At 38.7% G+C, this 13,572-nt stretch overlaps 1 protein-coding gene across 5 annotated transcripts in view; it reads left to right on the top strand.

The window, feature by feature from the left end:
• Positions 1-12,686, top strand: part of LOC122573733 — a 117,416-nt gene extending 104,730 nt beyond the window's left edge. For all 5 annotated transcript variants that reach the window (XM_043740494.1, XM_043740495.1, XM_043740493.1 and 2 more), the window contains exons 20-21: positions 2,065-2,444; positions 4,658-12,686. In XM_043740494.1, coding sequence (XP_043596429.1) covers positions 2,065-2,444; positions 4,658-4,949 — 672 coding nt within the window. In that variant the 3' untranslated portion in view covers positions 4,950-12,686. The remainder of the gene's footprint in view (positions 1-2,064; positions 2,445-4,657) is intronic.
• The last annotated feature ends 886 nt before the right edge of the window (positions 12,687-13,572 follow it).

The raw sequence follows: 13,572 nt of genomic DNA, 5'->3' as shown, positions 1-13,572 counted from the left end.
AATTAACGAGCTTTCATTTTCGTTTCAAATGGAACTCGAAGACGGTCACATTCGCGACTAAACTTCAAAGAATACGAGCTCCACCTTGTAAAGAACTCAGAAGTCGTAGAAAAGTCCCTCGAAAGGACTCCACTGATCTTCGCTCAGCATCTATTTCCAAACTCGGAGGAAGCTCCATCGACATTCGCAAACGAAGTCGCCTCGTTTCATCGATACGATAGCTCGTACTCCAAAAACGTTCGATCTGAACCCTCTATCCGCTGCGATGACACGCGATATATTATTCCAAGGTTAGTCTTTTCAACATCAAAGAAGGAAAATAAAAAAAGAGAAAGAAAGGATGAAAGAGAGAAAGAGTGAAGAGAGTATTGCTGTTACCAGGGCGCCTTACTAGACCGGAAATAAGGAATTCTCGCAGTTTTCTTCTACGTGATTGGTCCTTCGGGCAACGTGGATTCTGACTCGAGACTCACTTCGTACCTACTATCCGTTATACAAGAGTATACCGACTTATATATAGGTTAGGTTGAAGGTTGCTACTTGGTATGCGGATCGCGCTTTTCATTACCGGAGGCTCTCCCACCCCTCCCCCTCTGCCCCGTTGCTGCAACAGCCTAAACCAACCCTCTCTTTCTTCCAACCCTCTTCTCTCCCGCTTTTCCACCCCTTTCTCTCCACCCTTTTCGCTCTCGTCTCTTCATCCTCGTCTCGCGACTCTCCGCACTCTCATATTCTTTTTTGTATTATTATTATTACTACTACTACTACTACTACTACTACTATTACTACTACTACTACTACTACTACTATTGTTTGATATTAAGGTTTCGTGACTGGTTATATTTTCTTTCTATTTTCTATCTTTGGTATTTTATTTTTGGTTTGCTTCGTGGCGGACCTTTTTCCGGAGATGATAAGTTTGTATTGAAATAGGGACGGACATGTGATGGTGACACGTCGAGACTAGTAGGGTTGTCAGTGGTGTTCTTTGAAAGACGTTACAGATGCCGAGCGAGGCGAAGAGAGAATTGAAAACTAGCTTCGTCTCGATCTACAGGCAAGTTTCCTTTAGACATCTTTTTCGATAGCTGGTGCGATAATTTCAAAAATTTTCTATGATTGTTGCTAACAGTTACCAAATTCGTTCTTGCTAAGAAGAAAATTGATCTACTTAGATTTATAGCCTTTTTGTCGATAGGTCCTCGTCGATCTATCAGTCTTAGCGTTAAGAGAATAATTCGAACGAACGGTTGCAAACCGTGTCCCTTGTAAGATTTATCGATCTTAGGTCAGAAACACATATAACAACCCCAATAAATTCTTCACTTCGACCCCTATATATCGGGAATACCGTCATAACCTGTCATTTCTCGTATTGACAAGATTATCTAGCGTTTCTTTTATAGTTGCGATTGATCGAATACATGACGTTCCATTTTTCTAAACATCTAAAAATTTTGGGAACAGACGTTCCAGATGACGCTATACGCCCCTGCGGATTCCGTCTGCTTCCTTTCTTTCGTTCACCCCATCTTCGTATCCCCCTCTTCCTCCATATAATCGTCTTATATGCCTTCCGATTAGCCGCCGGCAATAACCAACACTGGATTATGCAATATTCGATATCGTATTCTCTCGGGGTGTATTTATACCTATCAGCATCCCGTGATCTAATCAGTGGCAAGGTTTAAGTGGCACATCCTTTCGTGATTTTCCCTGTAAAATCGATCGATGGAGATTTCGAAGTGTCGCGTTTCATCGTAAACATCGTGCTATTCCGAGCTATCGCTTGAAAGCTTCAACGATCGTTTGACCGCAACAATTCATACGCAGCTTCTCATTTATTCCTATCCTCTCTGTAACTCAAATCATCGAAGCACGCGTTATTCCCTGAAAAGACCGTGATATAACCCTGTTATATAATGCCAAGCGAAAAGCAACGAAACCTCCAAAACCATCAGTTATCCACCTCTCGAAAGAATCCAACAAGAGCAGCAAGCAAAGACAAAGACAAGCCTCTGTCGTTGGAACGAAAGCCGAATACTCGACTGGTTCGTGTTGCAGAACGGGACGGTGCTAAAAGACTCGACCACGGAGGAGGTGGGCAGTGGGGTGTTAGCGAAATTCGGTGACTCGCCACCGATCAGTCTGACGCAGGAAGGTGGCTCGTTGTCCGACAGTGGCATCTCTGACAGCGGCAGCGAGCAAGAGTTGAGCGAACGGGAGCGAAGATTGGCCGCCCTTCGTCGTCTGACCCGCAGTTTGGAGAGTCAGCTGGCGCCCGGAAGCGAGGCCCTCGTCGAACTCCTGCAACGTGTCGAGGACGCGGAAACGGAGCTACGAGATCTTCAGAAACAGTGTCGCGAATTAATCGTACGCACTGCTGCCAGTGTCGAGGCGCGAGCTGCGAAAAGAACGAGCGGTCAAGTCCATCATTTTATAGAGTGAGTACCGATTTTTTTTTCATTTTCGTATAATTTCGTCGTATATTTTACGATATATCCTGTACTACGTTTTATAAAGCAGACTTTGGTTTTTCGGCTATGTTTCGTTTTTATCCGGTTTCTTTTTATTTTATAATCGGGCGATTAACTAAATGGAACCGTTAGAAAGTTTTTGATAAAATTGGAACTATTAATAATCGATATCTTCGTGGAACCTTTCGTAGCCTTTTTGCGAAATTCGATGTAACACGAAATTTCTCCGTTCTTCTTTGAACAAATTTTCTCTCTTTACGCGCGCTTGTATCTTCACGCTTTGTCTCGTATCTATTCTTATCTTCTTTAATTACGTTAATACAGTTGCAAGGAAGTTGATTAGAAAATTTTCTTGCAAGATGAGTCTTAATGTACTAAAGCGAAAGTTCCGTCGAGGTAAATGTACGGACGCGTGTTTTCTTTTCTTTTTTTTTTTTTTTTTAATTTATTCAGACTTTCAACACCTTCGAGGGGATAAAGAACGACTTCCTCGGCGCACATTCCATTTACATAACGTCAAAATGAGCAGCAAAGAATGAAGGCGTCTATTTAGACGCGGGGACAAGAACTTGCTCGTTCATAAAGGCGTTTCCATAACGCGTCCACTCATTTGAATATAAGAAGTTAGCTATGAATGAACATTTCTCGTGGTAACCACCTTTAAGGCTCGGAACGAATTAATAATATTCGACGCTTATTTTCTCTACCACGCAATTGTCAAACATCTTTCTTTTAGATTCTTTTAATTAACCATCGATAATTTCTGAAATACCTGTCTGAAAATCACTACTTTTGATTTCGAAGTTGTACCATACTATCGTATCGATAAACGCGAATAAAATGTTTCATTTTACGTTGCATTTACTATATTTTTTATTAGTACTATATATACTATATTATTTTGCTATATCATTTTATTATTAAAGATTTAGTCAGTGATATTTGAATTCTATTGCTACGGCAATAATATCTAGGCTGGCAGAAAATAAAGATTAGGGACACGAAGTGCATTAAAACGTGTGTTTTCCTTGTTTTACTTGGTTTCCCTAGCGGACCGGCTTCGTGAGCCGCTCTTTCAATCGCAATTACTCCGAATTCCCATTATCACCGCGCTACCTTATTTAACTTTGTTTGAAGGATGCTTTTTTTATAGTCGCATTTAATCACTGCACAGTGGCAACGGTAATAGGTTTAGTTTTCGTGAGCATAGAACACCGGGCATATTGCATCATAAAAAAAGTTGTAAAAGCTCCCTCTCTCGTGTCTACTCGTATTTTTTCCTTCCTTTTTTTCTCGTTTCGATTCTAGAAACGTCTCTGCTTCCATTATTTTTTATTCCTTCTAACGTTAATAGCGTTTCATTCGCTTTGGAGGAAACAAAAAGTGGGGCAAGCCAATAAAAAGGAAGAACGAAAAATGTACCCTCGGTGTGCATAAAAAATTAGGACACTTTTCGTTCAAACAGAGTAGCATGAATTTTTTATATCGTTATTGTATGGTTGTTGTAAATATGAGAGTACACTGAAAGTCACTTACCAACGTCCCAAAATACGGAAATGTACATCGTATTTGATTTCCCCAAGAACCTACCTTTTACTCATTTCCTGGCCTCACTTTCTCCCAAGAGACGCTGTAAATTAATTTGCTTGATTAAGCGGACACCTTAAAGTCTCACGGCTAACCGAAGTTCGCGGTTAGTCGACTTTGTAACTAATTTAATCCCGAGCATAGAAACTAATCTGATCATCGTGCATTCTGTTAACCAGCGGTACTTGTTCCGTTCCGTTTCTTCGTTTCTTACGAACGTGTTTAATAAAGTATTCTGCAATTTCTCCAATAAGAATCTAATACAGAATCGAGTAATATCTGCTCGAACGAATTCATACGCGCTGTTCTTGGCCTATTCGTGTTACTAAACCGAAGACTAACGTTTCCTTTCTACTTTTTTCCTGAAAATCCACGAGATTCCTTCGATAATACTTGCAGCCGGTTATATAACATCCTCCTCACAGCCAACGTATCTTCTATCACCCGCGTCATCCACAGCGTCATTATCAAACCAACACTCGACTCCTTGAATCTCCTCGACCCCTCGACAAAGCAAGAACACGAATTAAAAAATGATTCAAATTCATGGAATAATCAGAAAAAATTGGATGTTCCTTCTGTCCACTGTGCAGCAAGCGCAAGAAGGCTGGTGTTACGGAGATGTTGAAGGAAGGTGCGGAGCTAATCGCGACGAACGCAGTGAAAAGCGGCGCCACGGATGGAGGAGACCCCGACAACGAGCCTGGTCTTCCCCACAGTTGGGTCTGGCGCATCCTCAGAGCAGCTCTGCCATTCCAGTTGGCCCTGGTCGCCCTCTTCTGCGCCGCCTGTCTCCTCGAGCCGCATTGCTGCGAGGCGACGAACACGTTGAACTTCTCGCTGACCCCTCAGCTACGCTACGTTAGGGGTCCTCCACCTGTGTGAGCGTCACGACGCCAATCGTCTGTTGGAAAAGCCTGACGCGGCGTCGTACTCCATGGAATCTCCACGGAAGACATCGTTCGTATGAGAGAGATCAGTCGAACCCTCAGTCACCGAGCATAATCTGCTCCATTCTGTTGGTCGCGCGATGCACGATAAAATTAGTAGGTGAATAGATTGATAAATAATACTATGCATGGTTGGAGAGTTTAGCCAGCAGAATAACAGAGAAGCAACAGCTATTCTGTTTGTTTCTTCGCAGAAGTTCTCTCCATCTGTAGAAATAAACGACCGATTCGCGGATTTCAGCGTCTCACTCCGATAATGATACGCGCGCTTTATTTCGAAAATTGTGTCATTAAAGGCGCTTTTGTTCTAACGCAGAGAAAATTAGATTCGCGATGTTTCATCGCCAGACAACTTTCCAGCCAAGAATAGTACGAAGAGCGCACGATTTTCGCGAAATTCGTGGTATCGATTATCAATACGTCGTCAATTAAGTTGGGAACAATATAAAAAGTCAGAGTTATCATCGATTTTGTGTTGTAAACGCATTAAGCTGATTGTATCGTCCAGATTTTTGGTGTTCAGTCGTCGTTTCTGAAATACCGAAGTTTTATATTTATATTTCAACTTTTTGTATTTAAACTATATTTATACTGAAAGTATTCTACACAAGTGTGAAAAAGCACAATATCGCTTAGCGTTAATATTTTTCCATTGAGGCTGAAATGCATAAACTGTAATCTTTTTTTTTATTTTTCTTGACACGTTCGATTCTCGATCTCACTACGAAAATTCTTCCAAAATCTTTTACTTTACGCTTGCACTGCCATAAATAATTCCGAGTGTTCAGTAATCGAGTCAATTTAAAGCACAAAGCTCAAGCTTACGACGACTTCGTCCACAAGAAAAAGATTCTCTTCGAACTATGTGATGGTTCCCTGTTTTATTTCACGTACGATAGAGAGAAGGTCTGCGCTCGTTTGAGATTTTGATACGATAGAAAATAAAAAAAAGAAAAAAATGATAGAAGAAGGTGAAGAACGGTATAGATTAATAATATAGAAGTGACTGAGGCGCGACGTAGAGACTGTGAGCACTAGGTCAAAACAGGAAAAAGAAAAAAAAAAAGAACGACGAATGAGGAAGAACTTTTTTATACGTTTTTACAAAATCAGATATTTAACTGTGCGAATCGAGTATGAAACGAGAGGTAAGTATAACTTCGTATACCTGCTCTAGCCACGTGCGAAATCGAGAATGAATGAGAGGGTCGAGATCTACGTAGACAATCTTCGAGCCTTCGAATATAACGACGAATCGAAACCTCGTAGCATAATTCCGCAAATTCTTGAAGAACGAAAGATTCAACGAAATATAGGAACGACGTAGAAGTTCAGATGAATAGCAAAACAATTAAAAAAAAAAGAAAAACAAAGAAAAAAGATAAGGTTGACAGATATTTATAAAGAGAATAACTTTATCTTCATTTCAGAGAATTTGCAAGGACAAGTAACGATAACGATGAACGAATGAATGAAATCTTTTCTCGCATAATATCGAGTTCGAGGTTTTCGAAACTGATCAATGAATCAGTGGCGCGCTTTTTGTTATATAGTATAAATATTTATTTATATATATGTTGCAAATTATATATATATATACATATACGTATTATTGTTTGTAATTTAATGTCAATCGGGAGAGGAGATATTTTATAGCGTTCTCCGAATGATTGGGAAACAAAGGGAACGATGTTCTATACGCGAACGCTGATGTTCGACGAGTATCATGCATGCGATGTTAAACGACAGTAGTATCGTTTGATTGTTTTCAACGATTTTGTTTTTGTTTCTGTTTTTTATGTGGACGATGGTTGTTTACAGCAGTTGGTAGCATTGGCCGATGGTCGACTGCTACCGTAGAGTAGAGAATGCGGGTGAACTTCTTTTGCTGAAATTCTGAATCAGTCGATCGAAATAAATTGACGTTTACAAGACGCATAAAGAAAAAAATAGAAGAAGAACGAAGATTTCCGTATCTTGCTCTTTAAAAAATCTATGTCGGTAAGTAAACGACCAACGAACGAAAGGATTCTGGTAATCAGAGTTTCAGCAGACGAACTTCTCTCGCGTAGAAATTTTCAGACTCTCTTTTCGACCGTTCCGACAAAGAAAAAAGAAAAAAAGTTAATAAAAAAGGAAGAAAGGGACCAAAGTTGCCTTTGAGTCTAGCGGAGGAAAACGGCGACGCCGAAAAGAGATCTGAATTGCAGACACAGGTTTCTGGAATTTTAATGAAACTAACATCTGACTGACACACACACACACACACACGCTCACGTGGCCCGTCTCCGTGATAATTTCATTAAAATACCAGCGATATCGTGTTTGAAAACCGCATACGTAGTCACGAGATCGTGCTACGTGAAGTAAAGTCATCTTGCTTCTTCGGGGAACATCTGATATCGAAGAATCGCGAGACGCGCTATTTTCTGAAGTTCCATCGAACTTCGCGGTTCTGTCCGCATTTTTGTCATCAAATGATATACTTCGTACGAAGGATCTTGTGGATATCGAGGAACAATAATTCTCGTGGTAAACGAGTTTGGTAAAAATTTATCCAATGACGAGGATGAAAGAAAATACGTAACAAATAAATAAATAAATAAATAAATAAAAGGGTAAATGTTGATCGAAAACACACCCTCAAGTGATATGATTCGCTGATATTGCGATCATGTGGTTGAATCGACAGCCATGTTTGCTGCTCGTTGCTTGACGACTGAGAAAAGGTAAAGAAAAGAAAAAAAATCATAAAAGACGATGGTAAAATAGATGATAAAAATGTTTGAAAAAAAAAATATATATATATATATATATATTAGACGATGAAATTGTTCGTCGTTTGATTGTAAGAGGGCAATGATGACGGAGACGATGACGGTAGAAACGTGTGAAGGTATATTATTGACGATGAAAGTAAATAGTCTTTGAGTTGGGGGATGACTTCGGCGAGAATTCAAAGGTGAATATGAGAACGGGTCTTTAGGAATCTGTCTGTTGTTTATTGGGAACTTTATTCGTTCTTGCCATACGAACAACGGAACTAATTGAAATCTGACAGTTCTGTCGATTTACATTGACATTTATTTGTCGAACTAACGAAATGTTAACATGGTATATTAAGGAAACACGAATGCGTGGGTTTTTATACACATATCCTCATCGCTTGTAGTTGTCGCATGAAGGGTCACTTTACTTGTATCGAGTAGATCGTTTCGATAACTTGCAACGGTACTAATGTTAGGGTGTTTAGTAACGTTTCTTGTATACGGTGTTTCATTTTAACTGAATCGCGTGTTAGCGATATAAAATATGTTGGATGAAAATTAGGAGAATAAGTTTTATCTTCTAAAATGTACTCTTATAGATTACGAGATATTAAGAGATGTCCGATTATCGGAAATTTAAAATATAAATATTACTCTCGAAAGATTCAACTATATCTTGTTAATCCTTGAAGGTACAAATACTTAGACGCAATAAGATTCGATTGAAAGACAATGTATACGAATACAATAAATATCGGGCAATATTTGCTTGGAAATTTTCCACGCTTCGATTTTCGTTCAAAAACTTATTTTACTTATTACGACGGCGTTGAAATGCGCATGGCTCGCTTGAAATGAAACACCCTGTACGCGAGCTTGTATAAAACCTTTACCGAAGGTTTTCATATTATAATCATTGATACATGCTGAATATTAAACGCTGTGATTATCCACATGGTTTTCCAAGCGAACTGATCTTCGATAGGGAGTAATAAGATTACAGTTCCGTCACGCAACCTTTAATTCGATCAATTTATTTCAGCACGATCGCTCGAAAACTTGCGTGACACGGAGTAATAGATAGCGAAAATAAAAGCATCTAAAAAAAAGAAAAAAAAAAAAGGTTTCGAATTTTATTTTTGTACATCGTAGGGATAATTATTATTTGATAATATGGATGGAAAATATTTCGTCACAGTTTTCTACGCGGTAAAATATAGAGGACAGTTTTGTACGACACAAATTTACAGTAACGAACGTTCACGACGTTTCGTTCAATCGACTGAATCTTTTCGAGAGCTCAAACATTTCTTGCGTTTTATCTTTCGTGCTACATTTTTCATTTGCAAGAGCACAGTTCTACATTTTGTACGATACTTTGGCCAATTTACATGAGACGCGATCTTACATATTTTAGATTAATTAAAATTGGTAGATTAAACAAGATGAAAATAAGGAAGTAGAATTAATGTAAATAGCGCGCCTGTAGAAAGAATCGATCGCACTTTAAGATCAAACGATATTTTTTGTATTAAAAAATTTTTAAAAAAGAAAACATACACGTATAGCTATTGATTTATCGTAGAGGCGAACGAAAATTAAAGTGGTATATTTTGTGAAATATTTTGTGAGGTGAAAGGGGTTCGTAGGCGATAGGATGTTTCAATTTCAGCTTCGTTAGAGCGTAATGCGATTAATATTGTGCTTCGACGTGAGTCGTTAGGATCGCTCAATTTTTCAACGAACGAGGCAACAAAAAATCAAATATAATCAACTATAATCAAACATAATCAATACACGTAAAGAATATGTATAAATTTGTATACGTCGAAGTAAAACGCGTTATTTGTTGGAAAATAGAGCGATCGTATTAGAGCTCCTTTTAAGAACAGATCGAACTTATTGTTAGAGGATGATTAGATCGATTTGGTAGGTTTCAACAGTTTGTGCACGATGCTTACCGTGTAAGCGTGCATGCGTTTAAAAGAGATTGAACGAATGTGTTCGCATCTAACAGTGGATGGATGATACACTTCTGTCGAGACGCTAACTCTTCGCGCAGGACCAGTCGTTATCGCGAAAGAAACATGCGAAACGAGAGATAGCAAGGGTCCCCGAGAAAGAAGAAGTTTGCAAAATGTCTCGCAGACTTATATTTTTGCACTGCACATAGCAGACTCCATAATAAGATTATGGCGTCTGAGCGTTATTGAGCGTGTTTGAGTTTGAGCACTGTTTGTGCGTTGTGTTTGTGTCAGAGGATATGACACAGGAGAATAGAGTTTGGAATCAGGCGGATCAAGCATTGATCAAAGTAAAACTGTATATTCATAAGCATGCTACGTTATAATAAGATAAAAGGAACGTGAGAGATAATTTAGTAAGATACAGAAAAGAAAAGAGGAAAAAAAATAAATGAGAGAGAGAGAGAGAGAAGAGAAAAAAGGGGAAAAGGTAACAGTAACCGATGGATCGATGTATAATTCTTCCAATGTTTCAAAGAATATACCATTGACGATCCAAAGTTTGAAATGCTGTACTTACGTGTTCACGACGGCGACGACAAATGGTGACATCATACGTGTACACACACACACACACACATACACACACGCACGCAATTAGTATCCATACACAGGGCACAGAGCTTAAAAAGAGCCTCTTGTATTCTCTGAATACTTGATTTTTTATTAAACAGATCGTCCTATGGGATCGAGTAGAACTTTTCATTGAGATCTGCAAGACGACGACACCCTCAGGGGTCGTTCGATGTCGAAGAGAAAAGCTTAACGCGAGGACAGAGCGATTTTCACCCAACGAGATGTAATCCGTCATAATTTTTGAGAATTAATTGCTTTAGAAAATTGTAAGTATCATTGCTCCTGCTGTACTTCGTTAAAAATGTACGCAAAAAGTTACGATAGAGGAAAATTTATCGTTCGAGTTCGTAATATAAGATAAAATATTGCTTAAAAGAATTTCGTCAACTTTCAAATTTATTTACAAGTTTCTGTTTCGTGATTCAGCTATCTAAGGATGAAAATTGCTCTGTTTACGCAAACATAATGCTAGAGCGTTATCCTGCACTCTAGGGAAACTGTCTTAGACTGTACTACTTAAAGAAGCAACGATTCTTCTGATCGAACAACCTAATTCGATCCTTTAAACAGTACATTAGGAGACAAGTTCCATGGTTACAAGTCCTTGGTCATCGAATTCGTGTTTTACGTTCAACATCGACGTCGTCTGAAAGCACGTCGATGGCGGAAACTTTTGAATGGAAAACCTGAAGTCGACGAACATGAGGTCTGCCTCACCTGCCTACTCTACCTATCATAACGTGTATAAAGTACCTGAGAAATCAAAATATTACTTATATATAAATATATAGGATTAACGAGAAGTATCTTGTTTTTCCTCCGTTTCATTCGTATCATCACCGCATCGAGCGAGCGTCTGCTCGCGAAGTGAAAAAATAAAAGGAAAAGAATTGATGGAAAAAATGAATCGTGTCGTGCTTTGTACAGCTTTGATTTGTCGCGAAAATGTATTCACCTTTGCGTTGCTGTAGCGGCTACTTAGATTATACATTGCATGCGGTTTTACTTTTAAACGAAAATCATGATATAGGGCAACGCTAGAACGTGTTGCTGTATATTGGGGAAAAATCTAAAAAAAAAAAGAAAAGAAAAAAAGAGGAAAGGAGGAAAGAAAGGAATTTAATTACGCGTTTAATCGCGGAATCGAAAGTGATTCGTTTGCAAATTGTATTACGATAATCGATATTTTTAACGGCGGCCCGCGGTTTCTATTTCTGTCACGGTCATTGTTATTACCGTGATCGAAATTTTTTGTCCGAAATTCGACAAATTTTACTTTGTACCTTTTTTCGAATATCTTTAGGCGCGATGCAAAATTTTGTAAAAGAAGAAACCGCGGACTATTTTGCGACAAAGCTATCGAATGTGTACTTTCGAGAGTACGATGCCTGTTTGTATTGGCATCTTAAGAATACAAGCGACATTAACCCTCCACGAACCTTGATCTCTTTTATCCCTTTATAGTATTATGGATCGGTGTAATTTTTATCTTCTATCGATTGTTGGGTATACTTTTCTGTACTTTTTCTTCCTGAATATCGCGTTTAATAAGAACGACTTGGTTCATGGAGGAGGATTGAATTTGATCGTATCAGTAAGATTTCATTTGAATTCCTCGAGAACGCGATCGAATTCAAGTATCGCGTACTTCTTACAACGCTCTGTAGTTTGGCGCCGTAATGTCAGGCATGAACCTACTGCATGGCCTTTGATCAACCTTTTGATTTATTTCTTGAATGTTCTTTTATTTTCGAAAAATTCCTTTATTCGTTCTGTAGATTAATTTCTGTCAATTTTCGCCGATTACAGCGCCGAATAGATCGATCCTTTAATTATAAGGAAACACGTTCGTCGCCAGTATTTCTTTTATTTTATTTTATTTTTTTAATCGAACAGTATTTTTATCGATCTTTAAAATGCGTCGAACAAATTTGTCTGTATCGAAATTTTACTTTGGTCGAACATACTTTGAATACGATTTACGTATGAAATTTTATCGAACGAACGTGTTTTTTTTTTTTTTTAGTGTTCTTACTGTTTCTTACTTTTTTCGCTACTTATACGTATCGTTAATTTTATTTGCTCAGACTTGTGCGACTTTGCCATTCATATCATATATCCCATCTCAAGTGTACACCCCATTCGTATGAAAATTTCATGCCATTTCAATCATCATTCACATGTCATTGCGTTTAACGTGTTATATACTTATACCCGAACAATATCAATAATATTTTCTACGATTACGGAGTATTCTAGTGTATTTTGGCACCATGGAGAAATAAATTACAGTTTTGGACAACATTTTACGTCTCTTCATTCCGTCGTATCTCCAACCTCTCCACCTTCCACTTCCGACACAGAGAAAAGAGAAAAAAAAAAACGATCTTGTTAGAGAGATATACAGGATGAATCACGAGAAACAAGACATTTAGTATCTTCGTCATTTGTCATTGCATCAAATATTTCGCAAGAATGAAGTTACGCTACTCGAAGACTCGTATAAAACGACGAGAACAAATTTGTTAGCCAGATACCTACGTACTTGGCTACATACCTACTCGGTTGTCGACATTAACGTTAAATAACGTTAAGAGAAGAATGTTCCATCGAAAGTATAAGAAAATAAAGAGACACATTCGACAAAAAAGTCGATATCATTTTTAAACTTTCCAAACCTTGCGAACTTTTCGTAAACCTAAATTCTTAATAAACTTGTAATTTCTCAACTGCACTGATCCCTCGACAATATTTCCAAAACCGCAGCGAATCTTCGGAAATACGACGATTGGAAAGACGGAATCTTCAAAGACGCGAAAAATTGGATAAGCGCCGACTGAAAAAGGGAATAGCACGATAGAATATTTCCGAGCGGCGCGTACACGTGTACAGTGCCAAAAGTAACGGTGGAGAAAGCGCAATGCTAAGTGTATTCGCAATAATGATCCGCTGGCGATTGATACAGAGGTAGAGGATGATTGCGGTGTACCCGGGGCCGATTGTTGGCGGCGTTAGTGAAGTCAGTACGAAGGTAGGGATATTAGAGGTTAAAGGGCGCGGCCGCTATGTTATTACGACTCACACCTGTACCCACCAGGTAGGCAACCACGGCCGAAACTTTTCTCCGGGAATCTACTTTAATGGTTCCAGGATATCGTAAGTTGGAGCTGTAAATAAATTATTGCTGCGA

This window comes from Bombus pyrosoma, linkage group LG12 (genome assembly GCF_014825855.1).
Source record: "Bombus pyrosoma isolate SC7728 linkage group LG12, ASM1482585v1, whole genome shotgun sequence".
NCBI classification, from domain to species: Eukaryota; Metazoa; Arthropoda; class Insecta; order Hymenoptera; family Apidae; genus Bombus; species Bombus pyrosoma.
The sequence above is the reverse complement of the archived record's forward strand: the minus strand, read 5'-3'. Positions and strand labels throughout refer to the sequence as shown.